This window comes from Marmota marmota, unplaced genomic scaffold (genome assembly GCF_001458135.2).
Source record: "Marmota marmota marmota unplaced genomic scaffold, marMar, whole genome shotgun sequence".
Taxonomy (NCBI): Eukaryota; Metazoa; Chordata; class Mammalia; order Rodentia; family Sciuridae; genus Marmota; species Marmota marmota.
In genome coordinates, this window is record NW_026000205.1 from 13283692 (window position 1) to 13297743 (window position 14052).

General features: G+C 42.1%; 2 protein-coding genes and 1 non-coding gene across 3 annotated transcripts in view; 1 reads left to right on the plus strand and 2 right to left on the minus strand.

Moving 5' to 3' along the window:
• Wdr88 (WD repeat domain 88) overlaps positions 1-12134 on the minus strand; it is a 39207-nt gene extending 27073 nt beyond the window's left edge. Inside the window, exons 1-4 of the mRNA XM_015496926.2 lie at positions 10893-12134; positions 7016-7126; positions 1651-1739; positions 396-459 (exon numbers count right to left, since the gene is read on the minus strand). Of these exons, the coding sequence (XP_015352412.1) occupies positions 396-459; positions 1651-1739; positions 7016-7126; positions 10893-11168 (540 nt within the window). The 5' untranslated portion in view covers positions 11169-12134. The remainder of the gene's footprint in view (positions 1-395; positions 460-1650; positions 1740-7015; positions 7127-10892) is intronic.
• LOC125612673 lies at positions 8372-8477 on the plus strand. Its single transcript, XR_007343153.1, has one exon. It is a non-coding gene; the product is annotated as a U6 spliceosomal RNA (small nuclear RNA).
• Positions 12135-12268: 134 nt separating the features above from the next.
• Gpatch1 (G-patch domain containing 1) overlaps positions 12269-14052 on the minus strand; it is a 44778-nt gene continuing 42994 nt past the window's right edge. The window contains exon 20 of the mRNA XM_015496927.2: positions 12269-12545. Within this exon, the coding sequence (XP_015352413.1) occupies positions 12515-12545 (31 nt within the window). The 3' untranslated portion in view covers positions 12269-12514. The remainder of the gene's footprint in view (positions 12546-14052) is intronic.

The following is a 14052-nucleotide window of genomic DNA, read 5'->3' on the forward strand; positions in this document are numbered from 1 at the left end:
GGAAAGGCACAAAGTTATGATTCTTTGGCCACAATGGCCTGTGTCCCATGCATGGCCTCAGCCCTACTTCCTGTCTCATCAAATTCAAATAGCCCACAGGGGACCCTGAATACCATGCCCAACCCCAACCCAGCCTCTTTCTGTGTAGCCAAACCCTTCCCATCTTTCAAACAGAAGCCCTTGATCTGCCTGTTACACCCCCTCCACTATCTACATCTTCCAAACTTTGCAAGCGATGACCACCATAGAGTGCTGTACACATCTACATCTTGGTCCCCAAGAAAACTCTCCATTCCTGGAAAACTGGGTTTTTGTCATCTCTCCTAATTCAAAGTCCAGCCCAAAGCTACGAGGCCCAGTCAAGATCCTGGGCCATGGGGGCAGGATATACATACCAGCAGCTGGCCTGTTTCAAGGTCCCAAGTCCTCACTGTTTTGTCATAGGATGCTGCAATAATTCTAGAAATAAAATGACAAACATTGGGCCTTAACCACAGAGACAATCAGGCCTGTGGTTTCTACGAGGACTTTTTCTTCTTTTTATAATTTAGGACCAAGATTGCAAATAATACAAGAATCTTTCAAAAGATGCTCCATGAGCCCCACTGGGGAGTAGTGTGTTCCCATTCAAAACAGAGACAATCTAATATTACCAATTATCTTCTGTACTCCTTCAGCCAGCCAGATACGTACTTTTATATTTAAGGCTTTAAAAGTAGCATTTCTTCTGTTCTGTAATTTACAACATCCTTCTAAGAAGATCTTTATAATTCATAAGGACCACTCACTTCCCTCTCTGCTCATGTCTTTTTACAGGAAAACGCATTCATAGACAGCTGACTTTGTTTTGAAATATTTTATTGTACATTTAGCTAAAAACAAATGTACTTTTGTCTCCTTATATTCCACATTTCTGTGGCAAAGTTTGTCTCTATAAAATCCTATGAAACGTAAATCCCATTCTAGTTATTTTATTAGTATACCAGTTTCAGAGCTGCTACTCAGGATAAAATCTAAGCCATTTTAAAGCAAGTATTCTTGACTGTTAAAGGCTCACCTCCCATTTCTCACATCCATGTGAATAGATTTACGCAAACATATCCCTGAAGCTTTCCTCTTGTGAGCCACTGCTTCCTATCCCTGACCCTTCCCAGATGACAGCTCATGCTTTCCTAGGCCCCAGTTTCCCCTGAAAAATAAGAGCCTTGACTAGATTGCTAAGGCCCCTTGCAGCTGCCACAGTCTCCATGTGACTACAAGGCCAGACAGGTTTAATGATTCACTGAACTCCTTCAGAGTCATGTTCACAGCTGAGAGTTATTATAGTGACAGACACAAAGCCAAACCAGCAAAGAGAAAGAAGCTTGGGGTGACGTCCAGAGAAGACAGTCTAGGTTTCCATGAAGAAAATTCAGAATGGATTAACCACAATAAATGTTCTCTTTTAAGTGCTTTAAGTTTTCAATGTGCTGTCACATCCACTTGATTTCTCACAACAAAAGAGTAGATACCTTGAGCCCCAATAAGGGAACATAGTTGTGTATTTGCTTTAAAAATTTTTAAAACAACATTGTCACTGTCATGTCTGTACAGTGGGCTGCTGGCTACCTCTCACTTTTCCTGCCCAGGGTAAACAAGAGGAAAGGTTACCTTCTGCTGTCAGCTGTGATGCTGCACTCTGTAACAGGAGCTGAGGGCCCTTCCTCAAAATCCCGAATCACAGATCCGTCCATGGCATCCTCAAATCAGCAGGAGAGAGAGGAGAGAGAGTGGTCACAGCTATGTTTGCTGAAGTCATGGACTGAGGTCAACAGCAGCCTTTAGCTTTCCTACTGGTCTCTATGACTCTCACTCAGTTCCAAAGATCAAAAACTTTCCAACACCTCCCTGATCCTGAGCAGAAAGGATGCCCTTGCCTTGCATGGCATCCCCTAATACTTCTCTATTGCTCCACACACACCAGATGGGCACTGGCCACTCTGAAGCAGAACGGCAAACAGATAATATTCTCATTATTTACTGGCTAAAAGGCTTTGCAGAATCTAGCAATATCTTTCAAGAACTTTCTTTTTAAATATTATGTCCTTTGACCCAACATTTCTACTCTAAGAGGGCCCTCCTAACAAAATGAACATATTTGTGGTCAAATAAGTATGCATAAAAAGGTTCATCCATGATTGGGGATATAGCTCAGTTGTAGAGGGCTTGCCTAGCATGCATAAGGCCCTGGGTTCAATCCACAACAGGAAAGAAAGAAAGAAAGAAAGAAAGAAAGAAAGAAAGAAAGAAAGAAAGAAAGAAAGAAAGAAAGAAAGAAAGAAAGAAAGAAAGAAAGAAAGAAAGAAAGAAAGAAAGNAAGGAAGGAAGGAAGGAAGGAAGGAAGGAAGGAAGGAAGGAAGGAAGGAAGGAAGGAGAGAGAAAGAGAGAAAGAGAAAGAAAGAAAGAAAAAGAAAGGAAGGAAGGAAGGAAGGAAGGAAGGAAAGAAAGAAAGAAGGAAGGAAAGAAGGAAAGAAAGAGAAAACAAGTTCAACTCAGCAAGACCCTGTCTCTAAATAAAATATTTTAAAAGGCTGGGGATGTGTCTCAATGGCTAAGTGCCCCTGTGTTCAATCCCTGGTATCAAAAAAAGGAAGAAGAAAAAGGTTCGTCTTGCATTGTAGGTAATGTGTGATGCAAAAATAAGGCAAGAGTCTGGGAGTCCATCTAAATGTGAATGGCTAAAATAATCTGTGGTGGTACATGCCTGCAATCCCACTACACAGGAGACTGAGACAGGAGGGTCTTGCAAATTTAAGGCCAGCCTGGGCAACTTAAGGAGACTCTGTCTCAAAATGAACAAACAGAAATGTAGCCTGCCCAATAGGGGAGCATTGACAACTGCTGACAATTATGCTGAAGGTCAGTAATGACGGAATATGATGAGAGCAAAGCAGGGTACCAGAGTAGAAGGGTATCTGTGGTAGCAAAGACAAAATATTTTTAATAACATATGTGCCAACAGGTTTTTAGGATAAAAAGCAGGGGAAGAGGTTACAGGGAGCCCCATTGACACAAGTTATTGGTAAGACATGACTCGCTTTTTTTGTTTTCTTTTTATATTTCCTTTTTTAAAAAAATGACTAACTAGAAAGGTCTTGCATTTGTTATGTAAAATAATGGTGCCAGGGTGTAGGAATTTTTCAGTCTGAAAAAGGCAGGTCTGTAATCTGTAACATCACTCCCAGGATATATAAAGACCACTTAGCATCAGGACTCCAAGGCCTTCTGGTAAGGGACTTTGTTCGGGGAACAGGTTTAATGATTCACTGAACTCCTTCAGAGTCATATTCACAGCTGAGAATTATTACAGTAACAGACACAAAGCCAAACCAGCAAAGAGAAAGGGGCTTGGGGTGAAGTCCAGAGAAAACAGTTCAGGTTTCTAAGAACTTCTGAGAAGTGGCTAGAAAGTACTCAGTTCCTCCAGCAACAAGTTGCAACAACTTGTATGAGGTGTTGTCTTCCGGGAGAGGGCTGATCACATAGGAACTCTCTGCCTAACACACACCCAACTTCCAGACTTCCAGAAGAAAAGCAGCTTGTACAAGCAGTCAAGGGGAGTGAGCCAGCCTTGCCATTTGGAGAAACCTCATATGATTATAGGGAACTGTTCACCTATCAGGTTCCTAAATGTAAGTCAGCGGCAGCCTTGCCAAGACTAGCAGCACCAGGCCTGCTATGTGAATGCTTTGCTGCACAGACCCAGGCCTCAACTCCTATTCTAGAAGACCCGAAATAACCGGGTCATTTCAGGTGATCCTAGAAGACCCTACTCAAAGCCCAGTGAAAGGAAAGGACATCAGAGGTTTCAAAGTGAAATGTACCAAGACAGGTCCATCCAAAGCTGGTAACCTGGGCTTAAGAGTCTAATGGCCTAGGAAAAAAAGGGCTAGTAATGACAGCCTGGAATCCAGCTTCCCTGGCTGGTATGTTGCTCTACGGGGATATATATGTTTGTTTGTTTGTTTATTTCTGTGAACTAAGGAAATGATAACTGTGGGGCCTGGAACTGAGAGACGCCCACGGAGCCTGGAGAGGGGCCCCTATCAACTAAGAGCATTACTAGAATGAATGGGTACTATAGGGCCGTGCAGGTTCAGTACTTAACAGTGACACCCCATGGCCAAGAGGAAGAATAGAGTTATGGACTGAAAAGCCTGCTCTCTTCACTTGGCATTGGGAAGCAGGATTCCAAACGCCAAGTGAAACCTGTGGATTCAATTTAAGGGGGAATACTAGTCAGATTTTGAATGATTGGGGAGGAAGAGGCTATAATAAATAGGAAAAATCAAGGAGATGTGATAATATGAGTAGCTCAAGTGTACTATGGATATATATTCAGTATTTCTATGTGGCCCCAATTTTATAAATAAATAAATATATATATATAAAAAAAAAAAATACCCTCCAGCAATTTCAGAGCAGATAACTCTGGGGTCATGAAATGATGAGTTTTTGTGTTTTATGCATTTTCTGTAATAAAATCATATTACGTATATGAGAAAAACTACCAAACATATTTTTTATGTTTTAAAATATATTTTACTGTGCTCTAAAGAAAACACAGTAAAAGTAAAGAAATAATATCATAATTATGCAAATGAATTATCTATCCTACTTCTAGAAATCTACCCAAACTTATTTTTTTAATGACAATAAAGAAAAGTGCCAATATATTTTGAGGAATATTGGAAATGGAATGAAGGGTGACTTTCTTCCCTGGTTTCTTCATATGGACCTTCCAAATTATTCACAATGATCTCACATTCAAAAAAAAAAAGGGCTTTGAAAGATGAAGTTAGGCTGGGGATATAGCTCAGTTGGTAAAGTGCTTGCCTCACATGAACCACAAGACCCTAGGTTCAATCCCCAGCACCATCAAAAAAAAAAAAAAAAAGAAAGAAAGAAAGATGAAGTTAGATGTTCGGGTGCTGGCTGGAGTCAAGATTCTGTGAATAGAGAAGGTGGTTGTGTGCAGTAATGGCTTTATCCTCTTCAGAGGGAAAGAGGGTACAGGATGAGGGCAGAGGTTGAGGCAGGGAGAGCCACAGCTGGGGGGAAGAAAATAGGGAAAAGAAAAACAATGGGAAGTGAAAGAGCTCCTGGGAAAGGGCAATCAATGGGGCCAGCCAAGTTAGGAAGCCCTAGGGAGAGCTGGCAGTGGTGGGGTTAGAGGGGAAGATGTAAGGAAGGCAGAGGACAAGAGCCTCAGGATGCTCAGCCTGCCTGGAGATGGCAGCAGAGTGGGTAGGCAAGTGCAGTGGCGAGGGTAAGGTGCTTGGACATGTTTCCTGAGATAGGAAGAAGGATGGTTTGTGAGAAAGAGGAGGACATTTGAGGTAGCAAATGTAGAAGTAACTGCCTGTGGGTGGGGGATGGAAAAGGCAAGGAGCAAGGGCAAGTAGGCCATGGTGGGGAACAAAGGATATCTCCATGAATGGTCCCTAATTTGGGGACAACAATCAGAGTGGAAACAGGTAATATGCATTGATGGAGATAGGAGCCCTTTAGCCAAAACAGAGAGGGACACTATGACTGAAATGGAAGAATCTGTAGATGGTAAAGCAAAACACATATTTGGAAAGTTGCTATGCCCCCTATCCTAGGTGATGACAAGAGCAGGGATTCCCTTGTCCCCAGTGTATTTTGGTCACCCTAAGGATTAGAAAAGTGTTTAAGGGTCCTTGAGAAAGTCACAGTTTTCCCAAGGAGATCATGGGCTCTGGGGACAGGGATTTTTACGGGGCAGCTACAAAAGGAGGCAGTGGCAGTCTGATGGGGTCTGTGAGCTAGGCAAGCCTGTGGCAGCCCCGAAACACAGCTGGTCCTGAGATTTGAGAGACTCAGGAAGGCCCAGGAAGTCATGTAACTACCTAGGGTTACAGAGCTGGTAGGTCCTAAATTGGAGTCTGAACCAGCTTGTAAAGTCCTCAAACCTTCCATCAGGTCAACCTGGCCTTGGTACCCCCAGATGACAAAAGATGTTCCTCTGTGGTTATCTGTAGAGTCAGGAGATTTTGGCTACCCAGTTACCCAAAGCAGAACCAGGGAACCAGCCTTGATTCTCTCCACCATTCCCCTTCCTGCTTCTGAAGCCAGAAGACAATAAAACTCAGAACTGACTGTCCTCCCCCATGGATCACAGCCCCAGCCACACAGCCATCTCTAATTTGGCCCCTGACGGCCACTGCCATCCTCCAACCCTGCTTCCTCCTCACCCACTCCTCACTAAACAGCAATGCCTTCAAAAAAAAAAACCTGTGCAGATCTTCTAGCATGTCCACAAAAGTTCTGGAAGGGCTCCAGGTGGTCACCTCTCTGCAACCTTGCCTGAACATCACACCCTCATCCCTTGTGCCCCTGCCTCTTACACTTTGGGGTGCTGATCTGTACTCAGACCTACCTCTCTCAACCACCTCTCATGGACAGGTCCCAGGCCTGGCCATATTTCTGTCCTCTATGACAACCCAGACCTGGCCATACAGTCTCCGTGGTTGAAAGAGGAGACCCAGAGAAATAACAGCTCAGAAACCTCAGGTAGTACCCAGGCACAGCAGAACCACCCTCAAAAAAGCTGGGAGTTCTAAGTCTAGTGGTCTCATCCCCTGCTCTCAGAGCATCCAGATTCATAGACCGGCCTAAGCTACACTGACTTCTCTTTCTGGTTACTTGACACTAAGGCAGGTTCCTCCTTCTTCTTCTTCTGTTTTTTAATATTATTTTTTAGTTGTAAGTGAACACAATATCTGTATTTTAATGTGGTGCTGAGAATCAAACCCAGTGCCTCACGCGTCCTGGGCAAGTGCTCTACCTCTGAGCCACAACCCCAGCCCCTAAGGTTCTTCCTTCTTGCAACTCTGTTCAGAAGGCCTTTACAAATCTTGGGATCCTTAAGTGTCAGGAAACAGTACTGCAGAACTCTTCATAAAAGGTACCTAATCTTAGTTGCAGTAGAACTTAACACAGAGCCACCTACCCACAGTTTCACAGTGCGATCATAGGAGCCACTGAGGAGCTTGGTGTCGTTCACGCAGAAGTGGCAGGAACTCACAACATGGTCATGCCCGCTCAGAATTTTAAATGGGATCTGAAAAAAAGGATAGACCACATAAGTTTAAGAAGGTTGTAGGAGCTGAGTTCAGTGGTACATGCCTGTAATTACAGTGGCTCAGGAGGCTGAGGCAGAATGATCGAAAGTTTAAAGCCAACCTCAGCAACTTAACAAGGCCCTAAGCACCTTAGTGAGAACTTGTCTCAAAAAATAAAAACAGCTGAGGATGTGGCTCAGTGATAAAGCACCCCTGGGTTCGATCCCTAGTACCATAAAAAAAAAAAAAAAAAGTTACAGGATACAAGGTCAATATATAAAAAACAATTATATTTCTAACCACAATACATGAGCAAAATAAAACATTCCAAACAAAAAACATTTGTAAAATCATCAAAAAGAATATATAAGAATTGACTGAACAAAGAAAATATAAAACCTACACTCTGAAAAAAAGATATTATTGAAAGAATTTAAAGACGATCAAAATAAATGGAAAGACACACCATGTTCATAGATGGGCAGATATGATGTTTTTAATATGACAATATTCTCCAAAATGATTCAACACCATCCAAATTCTAAGCTGACTTATTTGTAGAAATTGCTAAGCTGATTCTAAAACTTTTATAGAAATTCAGGAGAACCCAAATAACCAAGACAATCTTAAGAATAAAGGTAAAGAAGGGCTGGGGATATAGCTCAGTTGGTAGAGTACTTACCTCGTATGCACAAGGCCCTGGCTTCAATGCCCAGCACCACAAAAATAAATAAATAAATGTAGAGGACTAGAGGACTCACATTTTCTAATTTCAAAACTTACTACCAAGCAACTGACCAAGACAGCATAACAATGGCATAAATACAGAACTACAAATAAATGAAATATAACTGAGAATCCAGAAAGAAACATTTAATTTTTATCTACAAATAAATGAAATATAACTGAGAATCCAGAAAGAAACATTTAATTTTTATAAGGGTGTCAAGACAATTAAAAAGAGACAATAGCCTTTTTTAGCAGTTTTTGCTGAGACAAATGGCAAGAGAACAGGGTTGGACCTTTACCTCACACCATCTATTAAAACAATCTCAAAGTGAATCAAAGACTCAAATGTAAGAGTTAAAACTATGACTCTTACAAGAAAACAAGTGTAAATGATTTTTGCATTAGGCATAGCGTCTTAGATATGACACCAAAACACAAGCAATAACAACAAAAATAACAGGGTGGACATTAGCAAAATGAAAAAAAAATTGTGCTTTCAAGCACAATTTCAAAGAGAACTTTCACTTCAGTAGTACATATAATAAAATTGGAAGAATATAGAAGTTAGCATGGTACCTGCACAAGGATGACATGCAAATTCATGAAGCATTCTGTATTTTTAATGATCAAATCTTTGTACAATATATTTAATATGACAATATTCTCCAAAGTGATTCTAAATTCTACTTTTCTACTGACATTTCTAATTCTAGTGTAAATATTTATCAATAAAGAATTAGTTTTTTTAAAAGCATACCATCAAAAAAGTGAAAAAAAATCACATAATGGGAATTTTTTAGTTTTATTTTTTGGTACTAGGGATTGAATCCAGAGGCACTCTCCCATTGAATTGTATCTCCAGCTCTTTTATTTTTTGAGACAAGATGTCACTTAGTTGTTCTGTTTGGCTGTGAATTTTCGATCTTTCTGCCTCAGTCTCCTAAGTTGCTGGGATTACAGGAATGTGCTACCATAATTGGGAATCATTTTTAATAATATATATAATAGGGGACTTGTATCTGGAAAAAAATAAATATTTATTATTATTATTATTATTATTATTATTATTATTATTATTATTATTTTGTGGTGCTGGGGATTGAACTCAGGGCCTTATACATGCAAGGCAAGCACTCTACCAACTGAGCTATACCCACAGCCCTGGAATATATTAAGAACTCTTACAACTCATCAATAAAAAGACAAATACCACAAAAAAAAAGTAGGCAAAAGAGCCAGGGATGTAACTCAGTGATACAAGATTTTCCTAGCATGAATGATACTCTGGGTTCAATGCCCAGAACAGAAGAAAAAAAAATTGCAAAAGATCTGAACAGACATTTCTCCAAAGACATGCCAATAGTTGATAGTATATGAAGAGACTCTCAACATCATTAGCCATTAGGAAATGAAAATGAAAGCCATAGTGTGATACCATGTCACACTAATTAAGGTAGCTGTTGGCCAGGGATTTGGAAAAATGGAAACTCACATTGCTGGCAGGAACACAAAGTGGTACAGCTATTTTGGAAAATAATTTTGCAGTTTTTCAGAAAGTGAAATTTGTGAATTAAAATATGACCTAGCAATTTCACACCTAGGTGGAGACCCCATAGAAATGAAAATATCCACACAAAAAAATGTGTGTGCCAAAAATATTCATGGCAGCATTATTAATGCATTAAGTGGGAACAACCCAGATATCCAGCAAGTGATGAATGAATAAATAAAATTTCACAGCCAATATTATAGTTTGGATGTGAGTTGTCCCCAGAAGCTCACGTGGGAGACAATGCAAGAAGCTTTGGAGGAGAAATGATTGAGTCACAGCCTTAACTATGACAGTGAATTAATCCCTGGTGGGATTAACTGAGTGGTAACTGAAGACAGGTGGGGTGTGGCTGAAGGAAGTGGTTCATTCAGCCTATGGTTATGAGTTATATATTTTATATCTGGAGAGTGGAGTCTCTCTCTGCTTTCTGATCACCATGTGAGCTGCTTCCCCCTGCCATACTCTTCCACCATGATATTCAGCCTCTCCTTGAACCTGGGGGAATGGACTTTGGCTGTCTATGGACTGAGACCTCTGCAACCATGAGCCCTCAAACTTTTCCTCCTCTACAGTTGTACTGGTCGGGTCTTTCAGTCACAGCAGTGAAAAAGCTGACTAAAACAGCCATACAATGGAATATTATTTGGCAAAAAAAAATAAATAAGTACAGATGCATGCTACAATGTGGATGAACCACTAAAAATTTAGGCTAAGGAAAAGAATAATAATAAAAAATATTAAAAAATAAAAGAATAATAATCTTTTATTCATAAAAGACCACCTGTCACTTGATTCTCTTACTATGAGAGGTCTAGGATAGGTGAATCTATAAAGACGAAAAATAGATTGGTGGTTGCCATAGCTTGGGAGGATGAGCTGTGGTAAAAGGGAGTGACTGATAGCTGGTACAGGGTTTCTTGGAGAGAGATGGAAACATTTTAGAATTGTTCGTGGTAATGGCTGGTGTGAAGAAAGATAGAACAATGAGATGAGGGGTTTGGGCTCCGCTTCAGGAAAGCAGACATGCTCAGACTAAGTCCGAGGAAGCGTAGGGCGTGGGTGGCACGCAGGGTTGCGGGTGACTCCGCGGCGTGCGGAGAACAGCAGGACTGTGGAGATGCGGAGGACTAGAAGATACCCGCCTTCAGAAGGTATGGGAACACAGGGATAAGGGAACTCATGGGATCCGCCACCAGAGGGCATAAGCAAACCGTGGGAGGTGGCGGACGAGAGTCCTCTCCGCACAAGAATCCTGGTTTCCCCAGTAAGCTGTGGCCCGGGAATCCCAGGGACACCCAGCATCTCCACCAGTTGGCCCTGCCACAGCAGTTTCTGAGCTTTTCCCCTCCAGGGCTGCTGCTGACAGGCAGAGGACAGTGGCTGGAGAAACCAGGTGGGTCACCCATAAGTCACTTGCTGGCCTGCGCGCCCTCCCTACCCATGGGGGCCTGGTCACTGCCCCTCACCCCAGGGGTGGTTCTGACCTTGGAGAGGGGCTGGTGGTCGCCCCAGAACCTTTCCTCTGACATTATCTCCTGTTTCACAGGCTTCTGCGGAGCCTCCTTGTCCAAGGCCAGGGGATCGAGAGAGGCCAGCAGCCGGCTGTGGTATATATCCGGGATGGACAGCTTGAAACGGCGCTTGGCTCTCGCCACATAAGTAGCCCCAGGCATCTTGAGAGGCCAGTGCATTCCCGGAGGAACCGACCTCTTCCAGTCCTTGCTTATGGGTTTTGGGGAACCTGGCCTCCTGGAAGCCATCTCTGGACCCAACCCGCTGGTGGCCACCCATAGGCCTGGCCAGAACGGTAGCAACACGCGCGACTCAGGAGGCCGTTCGACTCACGAGCTACGCTGCTAGCCGCCTACTCACCTGCAGAGTGAAAACGGTTCCTCCCACCGCACAACACTGCTACCCCTAGAAAAATGGAGTCAGGCTCTGGGCATAAGAGGAAGGGGACAGAGCATGCAAATTTAATAACCAATCTTTGTGCCCTCATTTTAGTGACACCAACTCTAGCTCCCTGTCACAGAGGGATTTCTGTGTCCTTTGCATGCATAGGAGCTCCTGGGCTCATCCACTTCATGTCTGTCAGTTGACAGAGAAATGATCAATGAGTTATGGAATGGCCCCTGGACAGAATGCATGCAGCTGTTAGGGGAGGGTTCATACAGTTTATAAGACTTAAGGGAAAGATCTGTCACAAGGTCAAAGGGAAATGCTGCCTGTAGTCAGATAATAGTTGCCTCATGGCTAAAAAAGACTGGATGGAATTAGTCCAAAATATTGAAGGCTGTTACCTCTGGGTGGTAAAACTAGAACTGATTTTTTCCCCCTTCTTTCTCCTTTTATGGTTGTTCTGATTTATGAGGTTAATTTCATAATGTAAAAACCTCTGCATTTGGCTTTTTCTCCACCCTGCTCCTACCATGCTAGGGCTGGAACCCAGGGACACTTTTATGTTAGGCAAGCACTGAACCACTGAGCTGCACTTTGCTTTCTGAAAAGGTTTCTCGTGGGTACACATGAGGTGGCCTCAGAGCAGGGACCCAAGGGCTACCAGGGCAAGGACCTGGAGCAGGCATGACTCAGGCTGTATGGGTGCACATCCTCCCATTCTGACTCCTTGCCTATCTTGAACACTTTAGTGACACCAACTCTGAGAAGATAAGGGCCCCAGCCAGGACCCTGGCTCTGTGCTGCTCCCCTTCCAAAGAACCACCCCCCACACACCCACATCCTTCAGTATGTCCAAACTGACCTTACAGTGCTCAATTCTCTTCATAACAAAACTATGAGAAAGTCTTCATTTTTAATTTCTTTTTTAAAATTCCAGGAAATTAAAAACCCAAGAAGAAAATAGAAAAATGCCACTTTAATTAAACTGTTCAGTCTGAATTTTTCCCTCTGACACTAACTGAAGTTAAAAATAGAAATCAATTTCTACAACCTTTCAAGGCAGACTTTGAAATGGCAAGGTTTTAAAAATTATTTTACAGCAGGAATTTACATATAAATACAATCTGTACAATACATTAACTGAACAGTCAAAGAGTTTCCTTCATGGAGGAGATCTGATACTGGGACAGGCCAGGGCAGAATTCAATTACTGCCTTCTTAATGGGAGACATTTCAGTCTGAAAAGAAAACAGAAAAGAGAGAGAAGGTAAGTTAGAAATAAACTGAAAAAATGAAACAGCTCTGTGAGGGCTGAGAATTCCACACCTCACAGTGGAATGTCTCCACATAGAAAGCACAGGATGACCATTATAATGAAGCATAGCTTATTCTTATCTTAAACTGCTTCTTCTGTTACCCCCCAAATGTACAGAGACTCACTAACTCACATCTCACATTAGGACCTGTTTCTAAGAGCAACCTCTAATCCTGGTTTCACTTGCCACTTCAGCCATTGTATGGCCTTTAGAGAAGGAACTAAAGTATGTTTGCTTCAGGGGCAAAAGCTCCAAAATCTTCAGTCTTAAATCTCAATTTCATATATATAAAAATGTTTATGGCAACTCAGAGTAGGGCTGAGTCATACTGGTTCTAGGCCCCTGCTCTATGTAGAAAATCAAATGTCAGCTAAGTACAGTGATGCATGCCTGTAAACCCAGCAACTCAGGAGGCTAAGGAAGGAGGATCACAAGTTTGAAACCAGCCTCCACAACTTACTGAGACCCTGTCTTGAAATAAAAATAAAAAAGAAGGAGGTGAAGTTCAGGGTAGAGAATCCCCAGTACTAAAAGAAGGAAGGATAAAAGGAAAGGAGCTAAAATAAATCTTTTCTCTTTATAAGCTGATTATCTCAAGTATATGTTATAGTGATAGAAAGTTAACATATGTGTACATTTAGAAAAATCCAAAGACCTGAAGATGACTTTTTAACATCAATAGTACTTAACACATAGACATTGTTCTTCAGGTTTTGGTCTCAATATAGTAAAAGTTGTAGATGTTACTCAGCACATAGCTACTTGCCTATGTTTTCTGGCCCAGTCTACCACATGATCCTAATGGGCACTGAAGGGCTTCCATTTGTGCCCCTTCTATATGCAGGTAAAGTTCTGTAGGAATGATGTGCCAGATGACCAACATTGATCAACAGTGATATCAGGTATGGGTGAGATTATGTGGGCACATGACTTAACCTCCATGCTTGGCTCTCCCCATCTAAAGATGGGGTGACACAAAGTAGGGTGAAGATGAAATGAACTGATACCCAGGTGTGCTTCCTGGTACCTTCTTCCCTGTCAGTACTCACATAAAGGAGGAAAGGGAAACATGAATTGGCACAGCTACTTCAGAAGGCTTTGGATTCAATTTAAATGTTCACATCCTTTGTATTTTTGAACCATGATAATATATTGTCCTTCCAAAAGAAATAAATGAGGCCAGGCATAGTGGCACACACCTGTTATCCCAGTAGCTTGGGAGGCTGAGGTAAGAGGATCATGAGTTCAAAGTCAGGTTCAGCAAAGCGAGGTGCTAAGCAACTCAGAGAGACCCTGTCTCTAAATAAAATACAAAACAGGGTTGAGGATGTGGCTCAGTGATTGAGTGCCCCTGAGTTCAATCCCTTGTAAACCACCCCCCCCCCCCCCCCCAAAAGACAAAAAAATGAAAAAATGAAAAAAAAATGGC